This window comes from Prionailurus viverrinus, unplaced genomic scaffold, assembly GCF_022837055.1.
Source record: "Prionailurus viverrinus isolate Anna unplaced genomic scaffold, UM_Priviv_1.0 scaffold_35, whole genome shotgun sequence".
Lineage (NCBI taxonomy): Eukaryota > Metazoa > Chordata > Mammalia > Carnivora > Felidae > Prionailurus > Prionailurus viverrinus.
This window is the reverse complement of record NW_025927605.1, coordinates 1238444-1262716: the sequence shown is the minus strand read 5'-3', so window position 1 is coordinate 1262716 and position 24273 is coordinate 1238444. Positions and strand designations below refer to the sequence as shown.

General features: G+C 51.8%; 1 protein-coding gene across 2 annotated transcripts; it reads left to right on the top strand.

The window, feature by feature from the left end:
• Positions 1–9256: 9256 nt before the first annotated feature.
• Positions 9257–24205, top strand: GRN (granulin precursor). Of its 2 annotated transcripts, XM_047845588.1 has the most exons (14): positions 9257–9267; positions 17199–17208; positions 20150–20294; positions 20420–20545; positions 20654–20738; positions 21223–21335; positions 21432–21567; positions 21688–21782; positions 21994–22117; positions 22397–22494; positions 22585–22830; positions 23079–23312; positions 23403–23633; positions 23730–24205. In XM_047845588.1, exons 3-14 carry the CDS (start codon positions 20157–20159, stop codon positions 23865–23867), a joined length of 1764 nt encoding a protein of 587 aa, XP_047701544.1. In that variant the 5' UTR covers positions 9257–9267; positions 17199–17208; positions 20150–20156; the 3' UTR covers positions 23868–24205. The 2 variants fall into 2 exon arrangements, with proteins under 2 accessions (XP_047701544.1, XP_047701541.1); XM_047845585.1 differs by lacking the exon at positions 9257–9267 and having other exon boundaries at positions 17071–17208.
• Positions 24206–24273: the final 68 nt, after the last annotated feature.

Here is a 24273-nt window from a genome sequence, read left to right as displayed (position 1 = left end):
CCCTGCGGAGTTTTCCAACTTAGTGATGACGGAACAGAAATTAGCATTATTCCTATTTTACAGATAATCGACTGAGGCGCTGTTCCACAACCTCTTGCCAAACTGCTGGGTACCGTGCGCGTGGGCGCTGGGGTTAGAAGAGCTGTGACTCGGACCAGGCAGGCTGGACAGAGAAAAGGCTGGCCCGGGAGCCAGGAAACACAGGGTCCGCCGGACTCCATTTAGGCTGCATCCCACCACCGTGTGTGACCTTGGGCAAGTTACACCACCACTCCGGGTCTCGGGTTCCTCCTTCGCACAATGAAAGGGTTGAGTAGGAAAGAAGGGGACCGGCATTTTTGCGTTGGCTACTGTCACGTTATTTTTTCTAAGTCCCCAAGGTTTTAGAAGTGTATTATTATTTGGGCCCTTTTGACAGAAGAGGAAACTGGGGCTCAAAGTTAAGTGCCTTCCAGGTACTTTCCCCCTGCACTGGGGGGTGCCGCACTGGGTGACAGGTAGGCTTAAATCCTGCGCTGACGTCTCTGATCCCGCTTCTCAGAGAGACACGTATCTCCCCTGCAAGCCCCGCACCTGAGACCCCCCCCCCACCACCTGCCTTGCCTTTAAAACTTTTGTGCAGTCGTAATTATTTGTCCGAACACAGAAAAATGAACACGGAGTGCAAACCTGCGCCTTTAAGAAGGGCAGTCCGTGACTTTGACGTCACCAGCTTCTCGGACCTGAAGCAGCCCAGCCAGCCAGCGCATGCGAGGTTAGCACGTGGATTCGAAGGGGCCAACCATCAGCTTTCCCTGAAACTGGCTTTGGGGCTCCGAGAGGCTTGAAAGCCCACATTTAGGAGCGGGAGAGTGCAAACTGTAACCGGTGAAGTGGCCGCTGGTCGAAAGGGCAGGGGAGAAGGTGCCTTTACATTCCCTCCCCCCCCCCCCCCCCCCCCGTAAAAGAGGAGGTCTGAAATTACACAAAAATCATTTCATAAACTGTATGTGAAGGCGAGAACCAAGCTTCTATTAAGGTCTTTCACAGCCTCCAAGTTACGGTTTACCCAAACACGTTTCCAGCCAAGAGATTACTCTCCCATGATACAGAGGAAGAAACTGAGGGCCTTGTGTGTAATGGCTCCTACCGTGGAGTAGAACCAAGACTTCTCTCAGCAATCTCCCATTTTGCAAATAAGAAAATGGAGGCGGGAGAGGTCACGGTCACACCAAGGTCACTCAAATGAAAGAGCCAGAATTCAAACCCCCAATTGCCTGAGTCCAGAGGAGCTCTCACCCCCCTCCGTTCAGAACCAAGTTTCTCTGCTCCCTGCAGTGACCTGCTCACCTGTTGGAGGTTTTATCTACTCAGGCCTTGGGCTCAAGAAATCCAAGAAATGCAGCTTGCGCCTCAAGATCAGAGCACGTGGGAGGCAGGGGCCAGCGCCACCTCTAGCAAATATCTTAAAGCCTCTGTGCCTTAGCTTTCCCCTTTATAAAATGAGCTGATGGGGATAATAATGCACCCACCTCATAATACACTATGTGAGGATTTAATAAGTTAATAGTAAGTTGATAAGTTAATAGCTGTGAAATACTTAGACCCTTGCCTATCCTGTGGCAAGCACTCAATGACTATTATTATTGATTGCCCATCCCCAGGACCTGTGGCATAGAATGTTCTAGAAAGAGCCTTTAGAGCATCCAAGTTCTGGTCCTACCTCTGCCTCCAAATGCAGACACAGATAGTAATAATTCCTGAAACACCTCCTTTCCCAGAGCCAAAGGCATACAGCTGCAAAGTAGCAGTCAGAACCAAACCTGGCGACCTCTGAGCCTCAGTTTCCACCCACAGTAGAATAAGGGGCTTGCATTCCATTTCTGGTTTTCTTCTTGCAAGAGGAGGCCTGTGAGATTTATCGCTATGCCTCAGTTTCTTCATCTGAAAATAACAATGATGTCATTCGTCCTGCCTTACAGACTCCTAGCTAAAGTCACATCTGTGAAAGTTCTGTGAAGAGTCGACAAATGGTTCTGTGGCTCCTGACAGGATCCCTGAGTTGATCAGATCACGGTCCCTGCCTTCCCCCACCGGTAAATGCTTTGAGCCGGAGAAAACCTTGGGACATCACTGGTGTGAGCAAAGCCCAGTGCAGTGGCAACAGTCTGGACAGGTGGGAGGGCTTATCCGGGGGCAATGAGGCACCACTCAAGCTACTGGGTGCATCTCCCAAGGATGGTCGTGGCAGCTGCAGGGCGGATCAGGAGCCTTGAGATGCCCATGAAGCTCTGGGGCCCTGGCTAGACTCACCTGCCCAGAGACCTGAGGAGGAAGCAGCCATTGTCCCGGCTGACTTGGCCACAGTTCACACTGACCACACACCCAGTAATCCTTCCTGAGGCAGCATGTGGCCCCACTTGGCCATCACCAGCCTCCTCATCAGATGGAGAAACAGAAACTCCTTTCAATCATAAAAGGAAAGAAAACAGCCCTAGGAGCTGTTGTGGGGACTGAAGGCTAAGTCCTTGCCTGGCCCTGGGGGAGTAACATCAACAGAAGGTAGTTTATTGTGAGATTGAATTCTTCCATACAAGCCCTGCAGGGGGACAGTGCCACCCCCCCCCCAAGCTTGCACTCCCCCCCCCCCCCCCCCGCATCTGGGAAGACATTTGTGGGGCCTAAGTCATGCTTATGTCCTTCCCATGGACCCCACCAGCACCTATGAGCTCACAGCCAGCACCTGTCTCCACCTGGAGCTGTCTTCCTGGAGGCCGGGCCCACAGTTGCAGGCCCACTGAGCTGGAGAGAAATCCAAACTCCAGGCTCAGCGCTAAATGCCAAGTCAGATTTTTGATTGGACCTTGAGGGCAGGAAGGGGTGGGTGAGTTGCAGAAAACTATATTGGGCCAATCGGAGAAAATTGAGTAAGGCCCGTATAGTAGATATTACCACATCGGTGTTAAATTTCTTGAGTGTGCTAACCGTGCTGTGGTTTCGTAGGAAAATGCCCTTGTTCTTAGGAAACACACGCTGAAGTGTTTAGGGCTGAACATCTGCGATGTAGTCTCAAACGGTTCAGCAAGAATAAAGAGAGATAAAACCAATGTAGCAGAATGGGAAGAACCAGTGAATCAAGGCGAAGGGCATATGGGTCCTCATTGTACCATTCAGGCACTTTTTCTGAAGTTTTTGAAGTTTTCAAAACAAAAAGTTGGTGGGGAAAGGGATTTCTCCCTCTGAAATACTTAAAGGGCCAGAAAGCACCAAAGCTGCCTTCTTTTTTAAAATTTTTTGGGGCGCCTGGGTGGCGCAGTCGGTTAAGCGTCCGACTTCAGCCAGGTCGTGATCTCGCGGTCCGTGATCTCGCGGTCCGTGAGTTCGCGGTCCGTGAGTTCGCGGTCCGTGAGTTCGAGCCCCGCGTCAGGCTCTGGGATGGCTCAGAGCCTGGAGCCTGTTTCCGATTCTGTGTCTCCCTCTCTCTCTGCCCCTCCCCTGTTCATGCTCTGTCTCTCTGTCCCAAAAATAAATAAACGTTGAAAAAAAATTAAAAAAATAAATAAATAAAAATTTTTTAACAGTATCTATTTTTTTTTAACTGTTATCTATTTTTGAGAATGTGAGCACGCGTGGGGGAAGGGCAGAGAGAAAGGTTGACAGAGGATCCAAAGTGGGCTCTGTGCTGACAGCTGAGAGCCCAGTGTGCGACTCAAACTCATGAGCCGAACCGAACCGTGAGATCATGACCTGAGCTGAAGTCGGACATTTAACCGAGCCACCCAGGTGCCCCAAAGCTGTCTTTCTTTCTTTCTTTCTTTCTTTTTTTTTTTTTTTTTTTTGAGGTTAAAAAGATACCCGTAATAGCTAGGATCAACCCACCCGGGAAAAGGCATCTGTTCACAACACCTCTCGGTCCCCCACCACTGCCGTCTCCAGCACCCATGCCCGAGAGGGTGAGTTGGGGAGTTTCTGGACACCCAAGGCTTCATTGAAGGGACCCTAGGTGTAGTCTGAGGAAATGGCCCCAGAGGGAAAGGGTCCTGACAGACCCTCCAGAATTGCATCCCTCCACCCCTATCCCAGCCCGACTCCCAGAGCTCTTAGGGACAGGCTCTCTCCTGCTCAGCTCAGAGACAGAGTTAAATTAAAAAGGTGGGCTGGAGAATGTATTGGGTAGTTGTTCTCGTCCTGAGCGCTACCGCCCCCTAGGGGACATCTTGTGAATTTATGAAGCCGTTTGTAGTTATCACAAGACTGGGGCTCCTGGAGTTTGATAGAAGGCAGGAGGGAGACGTTAAATGTCCTATAAAGTGTAGGAAGGATATCCTGACGCAACCAGGAATTGTCCTGCACACCACTCAATCTTTCTTTGTCTTTCTGGCCACCCACATACATTAGAAACACATTCATAATTATCTGACCTAGAGGCCAGCCCTATTTCACCCACATCTTTTGTAAATGCTTTATTTTTTATTTTTTTAACGTTTATTTATTTATTTTTGAGACAGAGAGAGACAGAGCATGAAGGGGGGAGGGTCAGAGAGAGAGGGAGACACAGAATCCAAAATAGGCTCCAGGCTCTGAGCTGTCAGCACAGAGCCCGAAGCGGGGCTCGAACTCACAGGCACAGAGCCCGAAGCGGGGCTCGAACTCACAGACCGCGAGATCACGACCTGAGCCGGAGTTGGACGCTCAACCGACTGAGCCACCCAGGAGCCCCTTTTGTAAATGCTTTTAAAATATATTGAGTTTTCCAGGAATAAAACTACCCGGCAATCCTACAGAAGATTTGGCTATATAAAATCATTTTAATGTTTATTTGTCTCCATTAGAACTTTATCAAGGGTAATTCACCATTTCAGAAAATCTTGTCTCCTTGGCCACCTGGCCCGTGTGAGCTGAGTTGCTAACACGACACTCCACCACTGAGTCTCCATTTTTACAGTTGCCAGTGATTCATTGCCAGGGATTCCTGTGCATTTACAAGCTTCTGTTCTCTCATGGAGTCAAGCCTGAGCTTTCACACGCAGAAACATGTATTATTTTATTCTAAATTATTTGTTTCTAATTATTTGTTTTTCCTCTGTATTCCACTTTGAACTTTATATACACTTCTAACGACACGGTGCCTAGGAAAATGGTATTATCTATGAATTTCATTTCTGAAAATTTGTTAAAGGAGGGTGCAAAACATGTATTACCAAAAGCAGGCTTTGGATCTGTTTCTACCGAGAACCTCAGAAAGGACCCTGAGAGCTTACCAAGCACGATCCGGCCTCATGTGGTATCATCGCCTTCTGGGGGCTGCATGTTGTGCCTCTCAGTGTGACGAATGCTATCTAGGGTACATTGGCTACCAGACCAGAGTGGCCACGCCAGAGCTGAGCCCAAACGGAGGCGGAGCCGTCCCAGAGGGGCCTGGACCAAAGGGCTGACTGTGCGCATCTCCTTTTTTAAATTTTTTATTTATTGTTTCTTTCTCTCTTTTTTTCTTTTTAGCTATTTTTGTGTATTTGTTTCTTGCCAGCTAGTGTTGTAGGCACTGGGATACAGCAGGGACCAAGTCACATAAAGTCCCTGCTCACACTTTCTGGTGCAGGAGATACAAACAAATGAGTAAATTTTTTTTTTTATTTAAAAAAAAATTTTTTTTAACATTTATTTATTTTTGAGACAGAGAGAGACAGAGCATGAACAGGGGAGGGGCAGAGAGAGAGGGAGACACAGAATCCGAAACAGGCTCCAGGCTCTGAGCTGTCAGCACAGAGCCCGACGCGGGGCTCGAACTCAGGACCGTGAGATCATGACCTGAGCCGAAGTCGGACGCCCAACCGACCAAGCCACCCAGGCGCCCCACAAATGAGTAAATTAAGACAATTGCAGACAGTGAGTAACTCCTGAGGGCAATACAACAAGTCACGTGATAGAGAGGGCCAGAGATGGTCCAAAGAAAGGGAGAACTAGGGGGTCAGGAGCACCGATGGAGACTGACCCTGGGTGAGGACCGAGGGAAGGTGGAGCAGGCTGGGATGAAAGGAAGTGCCCAGGTGGGGGGCAGGGATGTCGCAGTAACTTCCATTGAAAGAATATTGTGATAGTTACAAACACAGGCTCTGGATCAGCCGTGAATTCAGTTTCTGACTTCACCCCTTCCCAACAACATGACCCCAGTAAAGTTGCTTAACATCTGAGTCTTTCTTTCTTCACTGTAATACAGGGGTAATAACTGTACCTACCTCGCGCGGTTATGTTAAAGATGAAAAGAGAAGCTTGTACAGAACCTCGATAGAGGTTGTGTGAAACTCGATAGAACGTTAGCAGGATCCACTGTCTTTAAAATTTTTTTTATTTTTTTATTTTTTTTATTTTTTTATTTTTAATTTTTTTTTCAATGTTTATTTATTTTTGGGACAGAGAGAGACAGAGCATGAACAGGGGAGGGGCAGAGAGAGAGGGAGACACAGAATCGGAAACAGGCTCCAGGCTCTGAGCCATCAGCCCAGAGCCTGACGCGGGGCTCGAACTCCCGGACCGCGAGATCGTGACCTGGCTGAAGTCGGACGCTTAACCGACTGCGCCACCCAGGCGCCCCTAAAAAATTTTTTTTTATGTTTATTCATTTTTTGAGACAAAGAGACAGAAAGTGTGAGTGGGGGAGGGGCAGAGAGAGAGGGAGACACAGAATCTGAAACAGGGTCCAGGCTCTGAGCTGTCAGCACAGAGCCCGGAGCAGGGCTCAAACTCACAAACCGTGAGATCATGACCTGAGCCAAAGTTGGACGCTCACCCGGCTGAGCCACCCAGGCGCCCCTACAGGACCTGCTTTCTTAAAACACTGAAATCAAGTACACCAGTGACCATCCTAACATACAAGATTGAATGAAAGTCCCCTGAAGGGCACTTGAGTACAGATTTCTCTGCTAACTTGTTGGAAGAATTTGTCTCCGTTCTGGGCCTGGGCTGGTTCACCTTTATAATAGAATAATATTCCGGGCCCTACTTCCCTCCCAGGACTCCTGAGTGGTTAAGACAGATGAAATGTGTAAAAGGGATTTGTTACCAGGAAAGGGTGCTGGGGTTGGGGATGGGCGGCTCCTTCCACCCTCTCGCCTTCCTTCCTTGCAGCCGCCTCCTCTCTTCGTCTTCAGGCTCCTGGAGGTGACTGTGACTTGACCTCTCTGAGCTGTTAGGGGAGAGCGGTTTCCTCACCTAGGCCCTGGCCTGGTGCTTCAGAGCTAGATCATCAGATTAACAAGAGGAACCCCTCTGATGTCCTAAAAAGAATTCCTCCCATTTTTAATGTGGCAGTTTACAAGGCCTCTTCAAACCCATCATTCTTGTTGAACCTCACATGACATGAATCTCACATGTCGGCGTTATTGTGGACCCATTTTACAGATGAGGAAACTGAATCTTGGAGGAATGAAGTGACCTGTCCAAGTGACTTTAAGCAGGTAGTTCTTGGCCTCTACGGTGTCTGCCTGGAGAAGGGCCAGCGGCGCTCAGTGGGCTGGAAGGACTGGGAGGGAGGACTGGGCTGAGCTGGTGTTAACATCCATTAGAGCCTGGTGCTATGGGCAAAAGCTCTGATTGACTTGGACTCAGCACGGACCCCACCACTTGGGACTGGGTGACCCTGGACAAGGCCCTTAGCGTGTCATGTATCTATGAAATGGAGATACCACTCTGCAGTGTTGTAATAAGAACTCAGTGATGGGCTACAAGCATTCAAAACACTGTCCTGATTCTTCTGGGCTCCACTCTGCCCCCGGGTCTCTAAGCTCATTATCCTCCCAGCTCTAGTCAATGAGTCAACAACCCAAACTGCCCTTCTATGTCCACCACCCAACCTGTTCAGTTGCTGCCCTTGACAAACTCTGGGCTCCAGCTCCTGGAGGCCATCAGCCGTGTGCCCAGCACAGCTGCCCCCGGGGGATTCTCAAGTTCAGAAAAAGGCACAGGGTGGGAAGGGTACTCCACGTACCTTGAATGGCATGACAGTGGCCGGACCACCAACGGGGCCCAGCTTCTCTCAAGCCTTGCAGCTCACGGTCCACCCCCTCCCAGGGCAGAGACTGGACATCTTTACATGTGGGCCCAGGGGAGCTGGGGAAGGGTTTGAAGGGCTTGAGCCCCTCTCTTGGCTTTGGCTGCATTTTTAAATTTTTTCACTCTAGTGGGGTCAGATTTTACATCACTGACTTTGTAAATGAAAAAAAAAATTTTTTTAATGTTTATTTTTTGGAGTGAGAGAGAGACAGAGCGAGCAGGGGAGGGGACGAGAGAGAGGGAGACACAGAATCTGAAGCAGGCTCCAAGTTCTGAGCTGTCAGCACAGAGCCTGACATGGGGTTCAAACTCATGAACTGTGAGATCATGACTGAGCCGAAGTTGGACGTGTAACCGACTGAGCCACCCAGGTGCCCCTGATTTTGTAAAATTTAACAGAAAAATGAATTCTTTGGTCCTAAATACATGCAGTTTGGTTGTCCAAATTCTTTTGAACATAGGTATGATGGAGAAGAAATGACAATTTATTGAGGAACAACTGTGTGCCTGACCCTTTACATGGACGTGTTAACACATTTGATCCTCCTGAACTCCCTACTGGGTAACTACAGTTAGTCCATTTCACATTTAGGGTCAAAGAAGTAAACCAAAGTCACCCCACAGGCAGGAGGCAGAGCTGTAACCCGAGATCAGCAGACTGGTGACAAGTTCCCCGCCCGACGCTGCTCAGATCCCAACCCATTGTCCTGATTTCCAGGAAAGAGTTGACTCTTGTCCCCTGGCACCGGCCACCCGCCTGTCCCAGAGGCCACTCTGGCTTCCTGTAGAGTCCCGGGACCAGTCCTTGCCCTGGAAGTTCACCTCCAGAACATACCATGCTCTCGGGATATACAAAACTGAAACTTTAACCCAGGAATGTGCCCCTCCTCTCCTGTAGGAGGCAGATGCTGGCTTCCACATCTGGATAGGAGAAGAGAAGTCAGCCCATCCTCTCCCATGTCACGTCCCACCCTGACCCCATCTCGGAGGGACTGATTCTTCTTTGGCCACCTCTGCCCTTGTCTGGCTGAGGGAACCTGATGGTTTTCAATCTCATGATTGCCCAGGAGTCAGGACCAGCTGCCCCGGGTGGCGGGGGGGGGGGGTGGGGTGGGATGGAGTTCCGGACACTGGGTCAGCAGGATGAGATGGGGTGCAGCCCCGGTGGGGAACCAGGTGTGTTTCTGGGAGGAGAAACCCCGGGGGGGGGGGGGCCAGGACTAGGGAGGAGAGAGTGAGGTGGGCTGAGGGGCAGGTGACAGTCTCCCAAGCTAAAGTGGGGGTGGGGGTGGCGGTGCGATGGGAGGGCCCAAGGGGAAGAATCCCCACAATGGGGGCAGCTCTATTAACTGAGCGCGTACTTGGTTCAGGCTGCGCGCTGAGCGCTCTGCAGGCATTACTTGACTCTGATGGGGGAACTGCCTCAGTCTCAGAGTCTGCAATGTGCACATCAGGACTCTGTGGCCGGGCTTATAAGTCACGCAGTTCGTAAGAGGAAGAAGAAGTGGAGAATAGTTTCCTCGCCGAGTTCCAGGTTCCTCGTTCCATAAAAAGGGGGCTGAGCAGGATAAGCGGGTCTCAGACCTCAGCCATCTGCAGCTGCAAAAGCTCCCCAGCTGATTCCAAAGGGTAGCTGGCATCGAAAACATGGGCTAGAGGATCCCCGATCCCCAGATCCCCGAAGGCCCCTCCAGCCAGGGCCTCTGCAAAGCTAAGGAATCCACTTCCTCTACCGGCCTTCCCCTCCCCCATTCATTCCTCCCCTCCCCCCACCCATCCTGCATCCACCCCACAACTGGATTTGAGGGTACCACCTAGCATCACTCTCCCCAGGGTCAGTGGGGCCGTCACAGCTCCCTGTAGACTTGGAATCTCGCAGTGGACAGGGAGCAGGGCAGTGCTCACTCACTGCTCAGATGGCTACACTGAGCCCAGAGGCGAAGCAAGAATTCCCAAATGCACACTGATTTAGAAATACGGGGGTGGGGTGGGGGACTGGGTGGCTCAATTAATCCTCCGATTCTTGGTTTCAGCTCAAGTTGTGATTTTTCCGTACGTGGGATTGAGCCCCAAGTCAGGCTCTGTGCTAACAGCATTGAGCCTGCTTGGGATTCTCTCTCTCTCTCTCTCTGCTCCTCCCCAACTCATGCTCGCTTAGGCGCGTGCTCTCTCTGTCTCAAAATAAACTAACATTAAAAAAAAAAGAAAAAGGGGCGCCTGGGTGGCGCAGTCGGTTAAGCGTCCGACTTCAGCCAGGTCACGATCTCGCGGTCCGTGAGTTCGAGCCCCGTGTCAGGCTCTGGGCTGATGGCTCGGAGCCTGGAGCCTGTTTCCGATTCTTGTCTCCCTCTCTCTCTGCCCCTCCCCCGTTCATGCTCTATCTCTCTCTGTCCCAAAAATAAATAAAAAACGTTGAAAAAAAAAAAAAAAAAAAAAGAAATGCAAGGGAAACTCACAGAAGAAACTTAAAGGGTTTGAAAGTGGATGTCTGGGGCAGGAAAAGAAACAGGACAAGAGGACCGTTTTGTGCTACCATTTGGTTAACATTTATATGCATGTTACTTTTTGCTAAAAATAATAATAGATTTGGGGCTCCTGGCTGGTTCGGTCGGTGGAGCGTGCAACTCTTGACTTTGGGGTCATGAGTTCGAGCTCAAAGTTGGATGTAGAGATTACTTTAAAAACATAGTAACTGATTAAAACACAGCAACAAAGAAAGTGACCTGCCCACTGGCACTGGGCAAGTTACAGCCTATGCCTATGCTGGGACAGGAACCTGATTTCCTGATTTCCTCCAGTAGCTCTGTTGCCAAACATCCTGCCACAGCCTCTGGCCTGGCCACTGACCCGGTCCCAGGTCCCCTCCCCCACACTATCCAGAAGCCTGCAGGGCCTAGCAGAGTTCCATAGGCTCACCAGTCAGGTGCCTGATGATGAGGGCAGGCGCCAACAACTGCTCACCCCAAGGTGACTCAGGCAGGAAGGGGAAGGAGTAAGTGGGAGGGAGGAGAGGCTGTTTCTGTGCCCTCACTCCAAACTTAATCTTCAGGGCTGCCAGATCTGGCAAATAAAAATGTAAGATGCCCAGTTAAACTTGAATTTCAGACACAGTGATTATTTTTTTTAAGTGTACGTATGTCTCAAATATTGCATGAGATGTACTTATACTAAAAAAAAATTCTGGGTCACCTGGGTGGCTCAGTCGGTGAAGTGTCTGACTTCGGCTCAGGTCGTGATCTCGTGGGCTGCAAGTTCAAGGCCCGGGTTGGACTCTGTGCTGACAGCTTGGAGCCTGGAGCCTGTTTCAGAGTCTGTGTCTCCTCTCTCTGCCCCTCCCTCACTCACACTCGGTCTCTCTCTCTCTCTCAAAAACAAATAAACATAAAAAAAATTTTTTTTAATTTTTTTCTTTTTTTAAAGTTTATTTTTGCAGAGAGAGTGAGAGAGAGAGAGCATGAGGGGGGAGGGCCAGGGAGAGAGGGAGACACAGAATCTGAAACAGGCTTCAGGCTCTGAGCTGTCAGCACAGAGCCCGACGCGGGGCTCGAACTCACGGACAGCGAGATCATGACCCGAGCCGAAGTCGGATGCTCAACCGACTGAGCCACCCAGGTGCTCCTAAAAAAAATTTTTTTTAATAAAAAAATTTCATTTCTACTCTGAGATTCAAATTTAACTGGGAATCTTATGTTTTATCTGGCAACTCAAGAGCTTGGAGGTGAAAGGCCCCATCCCTGGGGCCCTTGTGGCTCTTCTGTGGGGGCAGAACAGTAACTCTAAATGAAGAAAATCCTACAGGGTGATTGGAAGAATCAGGGAGAGACTGAGAGAACTGGAAGGAAGGAAAGAGAGGGAAGCCGCCCAGTCCTTTATCCAGACCATCGCCTCTGAAAACAGCCATGGGCCTGGCCTGGAGGAACCTCTTCACCAGGGAGATACATCCAGGGACCTCTCCATGCCAGACTTCTCAGTGGAACCTCCGGTCACCTTCGGTGCCTCAACACTAGCACCTGAGGTCATCCAGCTGGGGCTGTAGTAAGAATAGAAACAGACCATATTTATAGAACATATCTATAACTTCTTAAACAAGAGGAAAGGGGAAAGGCAGAAGCCACACAGGAAAAGACCGATCACTAGATTTCCGATGACATAACAAAGACACAACTTGTGACCACAAAAGAAAACATAAACCGGGGTGCCTGGGTGTCTCAGTCAGTTAAATGTTCGACTTCAGCTCAGATCATGATCTCACAGTCCGTGAGTTCAAGCCCCACTTTGGGCTTTCTACTGTCAGCGCAGAGCTCACTTCGGATCCTCTGTCGCCGCCCCCTCTTCCCTTCCCCTGCTCTCTCTCTCTCTCTCTCTCTCTCTCAAAAATAAACAAACATTAGGAAAAAAACCATAAACAAGGATAACAGACAAATGACGGATTGAGAGTAGATATCTGCAACATATAAAATATCCAGAATACATAAAGAGCTCCCACAGTTCAACAGGAAAAAGACAAACACTGAAGAAAAATAAAGAATAATGTGATGGTTAGTTTTATGTGTCAACTTGGTGGATGTTTTGGGGTGGGATTCACATTGAAATTGATAGATTTTGGCTAAAGCTAGTTGCCCTCCATAATGTGAGTGGGCCTCATCCAATCAGTTGAGGGCTTGAATAGAACACAAAAAACTGTCCTTTCCAAACAAGGAGAAATTCTCCAGTGCTGGCCCACACTTCAGATTTTGGACTTTTCGCTTCCATAATCACGTGAGTCAATTCTATATAAATTTATATTAAATCTCTTTCTACATACACATCAATCGGTTCTGTTTCTCTGGAGAACCTAATACAAATAAGAACAGGCAATTCACAGAAGAAATATATATGCAGAATATGCATATGAAAAAAATGCTCAGCTTCCCTAGAGATCAAGAAAATGCAGATAAAACAGCCATGGAATATCTTTTGTCATTAGATTGGCAAAACATCTTTTTTTAACGTTTATTTATTTACTTTGAGAGAGAGAGAGAGAGAGAGAGAGAGAAAGCAGTGGAGGGGCAGAGAGAAAGGGAGACAGAGAATCCCAAGCCGGCTCTGCACTGTCAGCACAGAGCCCAATGCTGGGCTCAAGCTCACAAACCGTGAATGAGATCATGACCTGAGCCAAAATCAAGGGTCAGATGCTTAACTGACTGAGCCACCCAGGTGCCTGGCAAAACATCTTTTAAACTGGCATATTCAGGGGCGCCTGGGTGGCTCAGTCGGTTAAGCGTCTGACTTCAGCTCAGGTCACGATCTCACGGTCCGTGAGTTCGAGCCCCGCGTCGGGCTCTGGGCTGATGGCTCAGAGCCTGGAGCCTGCTTCCGATTCTGTGTCTCCCTCTCTCTCTGCCCCTCCCCCGTTCATGCTCTGTCTCTCTCTGTCTCAAAAATAAATAAACGTTAAAAAAAATTTAAACTGGCATATTCAATGTTGGTGAGTATCTGAAAAATAAGTTCCCTCAAATAGTGTGACTGGGAGTGTGAACGGGAAAAGAATTAAAGCAATCTGGCAGCAAGATTTCAAATGTGCACATCCTTTACCTAGCAATATTACTTTTAGGGATTCAACCTCCATTTGAGCACTCAGAAACATGTTCACACATATTTATTGCATAATTATTTGTAACTGCAAAAAAATGGAAACACACAAAGGTCCCTTAAATGAGACTGGTTAAGTAAACTATGTAGCATCTATAGTGGGAACGTAAAGCCATCCCATGTTCATGAATAGGAAGACTTAGTAAATATTATGTTGGCAGTGCAGCCCAAATTGACCTATAGATTCAGTGCATTGCCTATCAAAATCTCAGCTGTCAGAACAGAAACAGATTCTAAAATTCACATAGAAATTTGAGGGACCCAGAATAGCCAAAACAATTTTGAAAAAGAAGTTGGAAGACCCCCGCTTCTTCCAATTTCAAAACTTGCTACAAAACTGTAGTAATCAAGACAATGTGTATTGGCATGAAGTCAGATGTATAGATCAATGGAATAGAATTGAGAGTCCACAAATAAACCCTCACATTTTCAGTCAATTGATTTTTTAAAATTTTTTTAAGTTTATTTATTTTTGAGACAGAGAGAGACAGAGCATGAACAGGGAAGGGTCAGAGAGAGAGGGAGACACAGAATCGGAAGCAGACTCCCCATCAGCCCAGAGCCCGACACGGGGCTCGAACTCACCGACCGCGAGATCGTGACCGGAGCTGAAGTCGGACGCTTAACCGACTGAGCCACCCAGGCGCCCCTCAATTGATTTTCTCAAAATTAAAAATCACAAAGTCTGGCCAAAGGGGCCTGGGAGGGCTCGGGGAATGGGACAAATGGGGATGGACCCTTTGATGTCATATCTCTTTGTGACTCTAGAAGTTTCTTTTCAGTTGCTTCTTTTCAGTCTTCCCTGTTCAAAAAATGATGCACCCTCCTTAAAAGCAAAAAGCAGGGGCGCCTGGGTGGCGCAGTCGGTTAAGCGTCTGACCTCAGCCAGGTCACGATCTCGCGGTCCGTGAGTTCGAGCACCGCGTCAGGCTCTGGGCTGATGGCTCAGAGCCTGGAGCCTGTTTCCGATTCTGTGTCTCCCTCTCTCTCTCTGCCCCTCCCCCGTTCATGCTCTGTCACTCTCTGTCCCAAAAATAAATAAACGTTGAAAAAAAATTAAAAAAAAAAAAAAGCAAAAAGCAGAGGGAGAGAGATTCCTAAATTGGAGGGCTTAAAGACACTGGAGTATTTCTTGAAGAATGTGAAAGATGTTCTGCAGTTTTGGGGGGAACTGTACCCTATCCACTGAAGTAGAATTTCACTGCACCCATTTTAACAAGTAAATGCATTTTGCTTATAGTAAATATATTTCACATTTCTTTGCCATAGTAATCAAAATAACTGCATGTGATTCAGATTTTTCTAAAGCTTGGACTCATACGTTGATTATTAATTACCTTGTCCTTTGAGAGTGATACCCACAGGGCGCACCGACTTATCCAGGACCGTTTGCCCCTACACCCAGTGTCTCCAGGATGTTAAGCTTCTAAGTCCTTCAGTCTGTCTTTTGCATTTTGTTTCTGTTGAATGCTTTTAATCCGTGCTCAACTCCAAGTGACTCCTTCTAGAAACTTCCGTGCACACATCCCCTGGTATTTCTATCATCTACTGTTTCTGGGAAGTCGGGTAACATGTATTAAAAATATATGAGATAAGTGGGGCACCTGGCTGGCTTAGTTGGTAGAGCATGAAACTCTTGATCTTAGGGTGCTGTAGAGCCCCACGTATGTGTGTGTGTATGTGTATGTGCATATATGTATACATATACATATATAAAATAAGACAAAAGAAGCTGTGTGAAGGAAACTTTGAGCTCTTTCGTGGAGACGGTTTATGATCCTTTTAAGAGGGTTTCTCAACCTCAACACTACTAATATTTCAGGCAGAATAATCTTTGTGATGGGTGTCGTCCTTTGCATTAGAAGATGTTTAGCAGCATCCCTGGCCTCCGCCTACCAGATGCCAGGAGCACCTCCCCCTTGTTGTAACAACCCAGAATATCTCCACAACTGCCAAATGTCCCTGGTGTGCAAATCGCTCCTTTAAGGATATTTTTCGTGAGACTCGTTTCAATCACTCTATTTTTTTTCCTCCCGCGTTTATTTTTTACATGGTTCTGTGCAGTTGTGATTAAGAGGCTCATTTATTGAGTAGCCTAACATTTCATGAAAAGTGAAAAGCTTTGTTAATGGAAGCGTGAGCTATACTCCTTTGCCTCAGGATATACAGGGAGGAAACTGCACAAAGGCCACGAGCAGGCAAAGAGTAGTCTTGATTCTCAGCAGGAGCCTCCATCGTTCCCCAGACCTCTAGCCCCAGGCTGAGTACCGCTGCTACACAATCCCTCCACCCTGCCACTCCCCCACGGCAGACTGCCACCACCCCTAAGTTGGGCTGTTTGTCCCCTCTCCCTGCCTCGCACTCAGCTCAAGCTGTTTACCCTGCAGTGCCCTACTCTGTATAACCAAACATGGCCCTTCCTCCCAGGCCTGGAACGAGGCTTTCTCTGGGCCTCTCCTCTCCCCTGGTGCATCTATCAACCGCCGCGGCCTGAGCCAGGTCCTTTGGCACTGGGCGCCTGGCTTTTTTTGCTGGCTAATCTGTTCCGTGTGGTCCACTTCTCTCCTCACGGGCCATGTCAGTTCCTGGAAGGCAGGGCTGACTCAAACAAGGAATCCATTTCTACTATGCACCCACCCCCAGCCCAGCCTTGTGCCAGGCACCCAACAGCTCCTGAGCCCACAACGTTGAACTTGGCATTTAATCCCTGCCCAAGGCTGCTCTTCCCATCTGGTTTCCTAAAGCTCTCCCCCCACCCCCACCCCCGCACCCCTGTCTAGGCACTTCTCCAACCCCTCCCCACCTGCCAGTTAAAATCCTCCCAGATTCAGCTCAAAAAGGTGCCCTTAAGGTGGAATTAAGTCTTTTCCTCCCTGCCCAGAGCCAGCCTATCACCTCTTCCCTACACACATCTGTAACACCTGGCACACGACTTTGCATTTTACGTTAGATCTAACGTGAGCCTGTCTCACCTTCTCCACCCACTCACACCCCGCTGCCAGCGCCCTAAGGAAGGGGACTGAGAGCTGTTTATCCTTGCCCTCCCAACTCTCTTTCAACTCCTTTGGGGCCTGGCTGCCCAGCATTTAATGAGTTTGTTGAACAGAATAGAAACAGGTGCACGAACGTCCCTAATCCAGAAGCTGACATCCCGTAAACGTCCTTGAACGCACTGTGTAAGGGGTAGCTCCCTTGTTGGTCAATGTCTTCAGACAGGCACTGTCCCACCTTGGGGCAAACTCTACCAGGCGCCCGCAACCCTGCCGAGCCGGGCCCGGACGTCACATGATTGTCCAATCACATGATCCCACAAAAAAGTGGGGGAGGGTGGGAAGAGAGACGTAGGGAGGGGGGGAAAGAGAATTGAGTAAGAAAGCAGCACAGCTTTTCAGGCTGGCCCCGCCTCTACATCGACCAATAGCCAGTAGAAGCCCGACATTCAGGACACCTGGCCAATGGAAATTGAGGTGGGCGGGCCATCGCGCTGCCAGGCCCAAGTCCGGGAGCTTCCCGGCCGCGGCTACCCAGAGAGCGCGGAGCGAGTCGCAGGTAAGGAGGGCGGCCGCGCAGATCTCTCGCTGGCTTCTTCCCAGGGGTTCGGCCAAGCGGACGAGAGGCTTGGGATTCCTCCAGAGTTTCAGCCGGGAGGCAAGAGAAGACTGGCTTAGAGAAACTCCTTTGGGGATTTCCGATGCACTGGAGACAGTTTTAGGGGGTGGGAGTAAGCAGTGACCGCAGTGACCCACGTGAGAATGGGGCTCTCTCCCTCTCCAGCATCCTCGGGAGCTGCAGCCCTTTCCCCCAAAGCTGGGGCCACTCTATTCTTGAGCCGGCTCCGGCCGCGTCCCGGTGCTGGTGGTGGTGTTGGTGGGTGGCCCCTGGGCGCCTGGGAATGAGAGAGGCGTCGGCCCCTGGTCCGGGAGCTCAGAGAGCTGCGAGTGGGCTGGAGACCCTGGTTCTTTCAAAGATAGCATGGACTTGGGAATGGTGACTGAACCCCTGGGTTGTGTCTGACTCTCCCTTACTTCCTCTGGAGCGGGGTGGAACCAGCTAACTTCCGCCTCTCTCGGCCACTTTTCCTGCTCGCTCGCAGTTGGGTTCCCTCACCTTTTGGGAATCTGTCTCCTGACGCTCGGAGTTGGGGGCTGCCACCTAGTGGAAGATGGCAGAGCTGGGGGTTTGAAGAGGCAGGCTCCTGTCCTCCCTCTCTACTGTGGGCTGGGGGTGAGAGAGGCTGCCATTCAGAACCCTACTGAGAGGAGTTAGGCCCCTTCTTCCCCCATCCCTGATTCTGAGTGTGTACGCGCGTCTGTACATTTGTATTCACTAGAAGCATTCGCTATATTCCCTAACCTTAGGATACCAAGAACGGAAAGTATGTGTAAATAAATCACTAGGGTGTTCAATGGTCTGAGATCTGTGCAGACAGCACCCCTTTTGGCTTAAGCCAGGGTAGTGGGACGGCCTATGAGGGGTTGAGGTTGGACTCCCAGGAAGTAGGTGGGACCAGCTATGGATGCCTTGCCTGGGAGCTGTGGGTGTTGGTGAGAGGGTGAAAGGGGCCAAGGTCCAGGATCAGCCAGACAATGGCCTCCTGGAAATGGTCTTTGAACTGGGAATGGGGCACCGAGGAAAGCCAGGTGAGGGAGAGAGGGTGCCAATGACTGGGCGAGTGTAAGTCCTCGCCACCCATAGCGTGCAATGTCCACTCACAGACTCATGGGGAAGCTGAGGCCCAAAGGCAGGAAGCTACTTTTGAGGCTCTCACAATCAGTGGTGGCAATTCTAGGACTAGCATTCAAGTGCAGTATCCAGGCAGCCCCTGCCCTTGTCGTTTCTGTTTTGTCTTGTCCTCCTGCTCAGAAAATGCTTGTCTCCCTCCTCTGCTTGGACCCCAGGCCTCTAGTCTCCTGGGATTGGGGGTGGGAGTGGGGGGGGGGGGGGTCCATTCCTGGGCACTGTCCATGGTGCCACTTTGTGAAACAAACCCAGGTCCAGTATGCTTTGGAGCCATCAAAGCCTGTCATCTCCATGACTTGATATATGACATGGGCATGTTACTAAACATTTCTGAGCCTCAGTTTCCTCCTTTGAAAAGTAAAGGAAATAATTACTGCTTTGGATGGTTGTTTCAGAGAAGAAAGAAAATAATATAGTGTAACTGGTGCACGAGAGGGTCAACAAACATTACTGTTTTTGCTCCTCTAGGCTGGGTAACATCTCCTGGGCCCATCCCATTGACCTAGCAGGGCTGGCTGAGCTTGGGGAAAAGTCATTAAGGAAGTGAAAGGCCCCACAGAGATCGATGATCGTTTTTTTCCACTGTTGCAGCTGGGTGGGCACATGGGGTTCTCTCCACAAACTGCTGAGTTTCGGCTTTGGGGTAGGGGGAGAGGCAGGGGTTGGAAGTGGTACGTTTGAGGAGCCTGAAAGGGTCCAGTGGTGTTGTGTGGCCCCTTAGAACACAGGTGTCTCAAAGGCTGGCCCAGTCTGTGCATCCCCTTCCCTGGGTGGGGTGGAGACAGTCCGTGGGCAGGTGTGGCCTCTGGGGAAGGCAGCTCAGATTACACTGGCTACCACACTTCCCGTTTCACAACTTTCTCAACTCATTGGTTTCCCATATCATCATGTGACACCCCTCCCTTGCCCCCAACAGGCCTTGGCAGGTGTGACCACAGCATCAGACAAGGAGGCATCTGGAGGGTCTGGCTGGGGAAGTGGAACCCTTGCTTTTCTTCAAGGGGGGACTCCCTCTTTGCTCCCCAGCTCAGTCTTCCCATGACTACTGACACCTCCTCACCCCCTGGAGGTGACCCATGTCGCTACAGATCAGATCCCCAAATTTTCCTTTCATATGCCTACATTTTTTGTTTCCTAAGACTTTATTTATTTATTTTTTTATGTAATCTCTACAGCCAACATGGGGCTCGAACCTGCATCTCTGAGATCAAGAGTCGTATGCCCTACCGACTAAGCCCCCCCACACCTACATCTTTACACACTTACCCACAGAGACTGAGGCATCTGGCCACGTTTGGGGGACACAGGTTTTGTTTTTTTAATGTTTTTATTTTTGAGAGAGACAGAGTGTGAGTGGGGGACGGGCGGAGAGAGAGGGAGACACAGAATCCAAAGCAGGCTCCAGGCTCTGAGCTGTCAGCACGGAGCCCGACGCAGGGCTCGAGCTCACAAATCGCAATGTCATGACCTGAGCCAAAGTCGGACACTCAACTGACTGAGCCACCCGGGTGCCCCAGGGGACACAGGCTGACACATGTACCTGCATCAGTATTCATGCTCATCGCTGTACGTGTGCTGGTGCACGTGTGACACATACACAGGACACATATAGGGCGCGCATCTTTTTTCCCTCCTGGATAACGAATTGTTGGAGAAGCTCAGACAGTATCCTGCCTGGGCTGGACTGGCCCCAGAATCAAGGGTCACCTGGGCTCAAGCCAGTTGCCAGATGCCTCTTGGTGTTTTGCAGGCAGACCATGTGGACTTTGGTGAGCTGGGTGGCCTTAGTGGCAGGGCTGGTAGCTGGAACACAGTGCCCAGATGGTCAGTTCTGCCCTGTGGCCTGCTGCCTGGACCCAGGAGGAGTCGGCTATAGCTGCTGCAGTCCTGTTCTGGTGAGTGCCCTTCTGCCCAGGTGAGAGCTGGCAGCCTGGGATTTCCCAAAGGGTCATCTTAGCTTGGCTAGAGGAGGGGGCCGAGCTTGGGTCCTTCAGTTTATCGCCTCCTCTTCACTTTCCAGGGCAAGGGGCCCACAGCGCTGAGCAGGCATCTGGGCAGACCCTGCCAGGTAGATGCCCATTGCTCTCCTGGCTACTCCTGCCTCCTCACCATCTCGGGGACCTCCAGCTGCTGCCCATTCCCAGAGGTGAGGGTGCTATTAGCCCAAAAGAGGGGCTCAAGTCTGCACACAGACGTTTCCTCCACTCACCCCAGGTAAAAAGTCCTCGCCAATGCAGGCATCTCTGTCCCGCAGGCTGTGTCGTGCGGTGACGGCCGCCACTGCTGCCCACGGGGCTACCACTGCAGCGCTGACGGGCAGTCCTGCTTCCGAAGACCAGGTGCGGCAGGGGTGGAGGTGGAGGGTGGGCAGATGGGTGGTCTGTGGAGGCTGGACTGCCCGGGAACCCAGCCATCTGGGTGACCTGATTCCTGACCTTGTGCCCTCATTCCTGTGGCATCTGTACTAAGCAACGCCTTTGCTCTGGACAGAAGGGCACACTAGGCTAGGAAGGGGCAGGAGACAATGCCAGCCTCCAGGCCCAGGGCCAGGCATTGTGAGGGTGGAGAGACGCCAAGCTGGGCTGGTTTAAGGCCAACGCAGGCAGTGGATGCCCCTGCCCTGTGCCGTGTTGCTGAGGCAATGAGTGGCTTGTGAGGAGAGTGGGTTAGGAGTGCCTGGGAGAACACCCAGCCCCAGTGCCGGCCCCCTAGTCCCCTCCCTCCCCCCGAGCCCACAGGCCCTGGTGCCAGCCACTCCTTCAGTGATGGGATAATGGCTTTCACTGGCTGGGTTGGCAGAATCCTGGGTCATCCTGTCCACAGATACCAACCCCTTGGGTGCCATCCAGTGCCCTGATGGCCGGTTCGAATGCCCCAACTCCTCCACGTGCTGCACTATGCTAGATGGCTCCTGGGGATGCTGCCCCATGCCCCAGGTACAGGCTTGGGAAGATGGGGGGCGGCAGGGAGCAGTAGGGTCAGAGCAGGGGACTGGAAGGAGCCAAGACAGAATCAGAACCATCTCTTGTCAGGCTTCTTGCTGCGAAGACAAGGTGCACTGCTGTCCCCATGGTACCTCTTGTGACCTGGCTCATGCCCGATGCCTCACGGCCACAGGGACCCACCCCCTGGCAAAGAAGATTCCTGCACAGAGGAGTAACCGGGCAGGTTAGGGGATGGGAGAGCATCGGGTTGGGGGTTGGAAGTGGGGCAAGGCCTCATCTGGCTCCCAGCTGGGGAGAAGTTCCCCACCGCCTTGGCTGCCCACGGGCCTCTCTCCCCTTCCAGTGGTCCTGTGCCCCGATGCACAGTCCCAGTGCCCTGATGGTTCTACCTGCTGTGAGCTGCCTAGTGGGAAGTATGGCTGCTGCCCAATACCTAATGTGAGTGAGGGGCTGTGTGCCCACAGCCACCTGGCCTGGACACCTAAGCACTCCAGGGGGTGGGGCCGGCCGGCAGGCTGTTGGGAGCCTGGCCGCTCGGGATGCATGCCACCCCCTAGTGGGAGACTGAGGCAGCATCCTCTGTCTCCTGGCTGCTCCCCGAGCTGACAGAGACTCCACGTCACAAAGACCTTCTCCCACCTCCACCCAGGCCGTCTGCTGCTCGGACCACCTGCACTGTTGTCCCCAGAACACTGTGTGTGACTTGGTCCAGAGTAAGTGCCTCTCCAAGGAGAACGCTACAGACCTCCTCACCAAGCTGCCGGCGCACGCAGGTACCAGAGTCTGGCCACAGACCCCATTCCGCCTGCACCATGCACAGGAGCTCTCCACCAAATTGTTCCAGGAACAGATACGGGGGTGGGGGGCTGATGGCCACAGGGCAGGTACAGGCCTCTTCCTCCACACTGGCTATTGCCTTAGGATCACTGCTGTGATCCTAAATGTACTCCCCATCCTCGGCATCTGGTTCTAGCTACGGAGCCAGCAAAGGGTTGGGTACCCCAAGGGTTCCCAGTGCCACTGCTGACCTGTTCTCCTTGCATTCGTCACAGTGCAGGAGGTGAAGTGTGACATGGAGGTGAGCTGCCCAGACGGCTACACCTGCTGCCGCCTACAGTCGGGGGCCTGGGGCTGCTGCCCTTTTGCCCAGGTACCCAGGAGTAGTGGGTGGGCTGGACTGAGCAGAAGGTGGCAGCCAGCTAGGCCCCGGTGCCCACCGTCCCCTGTCCATCTGCCCTAGGCTGTGTGCTGTGAGGACCACGTACACTGCTGCCCGGCTGGCTTCAAATGTGACACAGCAAAGGGTACCTGTGAACAGGGGGCCCAGCAGGTGCCCTGGATGATGCAGGCCCTAGCCCGCCTCCGCCTGCCGAAACCCCAAGCCGTGGAGAACGATGTCCCTTGTGATAACATCACTAGCTGTCCCTCCTTCAATACCTGCTGTCGACTAACATCTGGGGAGTGGGGCTGCTGTCCTGCCCCAGAGGTGTGTGGGTAGGGGGATAGCTTGGGGTACGGGGGGGACAGTGTCTTGGCCTGGGCGGGTAGACTCCTGTTGGCTTTGTTCTTCTGTCGCCTGTCTGGCCCGCAGGTGGCACACCAGCTCTGTGAGACTGTGTCCCAGCCGGAGGAGCTGGGAGTAGGAGAGGGAGTCCGGGTAGGCAGGGGGCTTCCCGTCCCACATAGTAGCTTCCTAAACCATCCTTATCTGCCACTCCCCTTACCCCCCTACAGGCTGTCTGCTGCTCAGACCACCAGCACTGCTGCCCCCATGGCTACACGTGCTTGGCTGGGGGGCAGTGTCAGAGGGGGAACAAGGTGGTGACCGGATTGGAGAAGATGCCTGCCCGCCGGGCTTCCCTGTCTCACCGCAGAGACATGGGCTGTGACCAGCACACCAGCTGCCCAGTGGGGCAGACCTGCTGCCCAAGCTTGAGTGGGGGCTGGGCCTGCTGCCAGTTGCCTCACGTGAGTACCCTCCCGCCTGCCTCGGACAGGGGAGCGGAGCCCTCCTGGGGAGAGGGGGGAGAGCCTTTAACGCCACTCTGTCCCTCCCAGGCCGTGTGCTGTGAGGACCGCCAGCACTGCTGTCCGGCTGGGTACACCTGCAACGTGAAGGCCCGATCCTGTGAGAAGGAGGCAGACTCTGCCCACCTTGCTGCCCGCCTGGCCCGTGGCCCTCACGTGGGTGTGGGGAACGTGGAATGTGGGGCCCGGCACTTTTGCCACAATAACCAGACCTGCTGCCGAGATAGCCGAGGGGGCTGGGCTTGCTGTCCCTATCGCCAGGTCAGTGCCAGCCCCCTCCTGCCCCCACGGGGCTGGGTATCCACGGGAGCTGGGTCCTGCTGTGTCCAAGTCTGACTCCCCCCTCTGGCCGTCCAGGGAATCTGTTGTGCAGATCAGCGTCACTGCTGCCCTGCTGGCTTCCGATGTGGGGCCAAGGGAATCAAGTGTCTGCGCAGGAAGAGCCTGAGCTGGGACATGCCCTTGAAGGACCCAGCCCCGAGACAGCTGCTGTGAGGAGAGACTGAGGACTGAAGACACTCTGCAGCCCTCGGGACCCTGCTCAGAGAGTACCCACTGCTCAGGCCTCCCCAGCACCTCTCCCCCACCAGATTCTCCCGATTCCCCGATTCTGAGTCCCCCGCCCATCATGGGAGGTGGGGCCTCAATCTAAGGCCTTCCCTGTCTCGGGGAGGGCTGTGGCGAAAGCCATGTTACAAGCTGCCATCCCCTCCCCCAGTTTCCATGAACCCTGTGGCCAGGTGCTCTTCCCTATCCACAGGTGTGTGTTTGTGTGTGTGTGTGTCTGTGTGTGTGTACGTGTGCGCGCGCTGCAGTAAAGTTTGTACACTTTCTTAATAGTGTCTGATTTTGGCCACCCTGCCTGCCCCACCATGAGCAAGGGCCCCCATCCCCTGTCCAC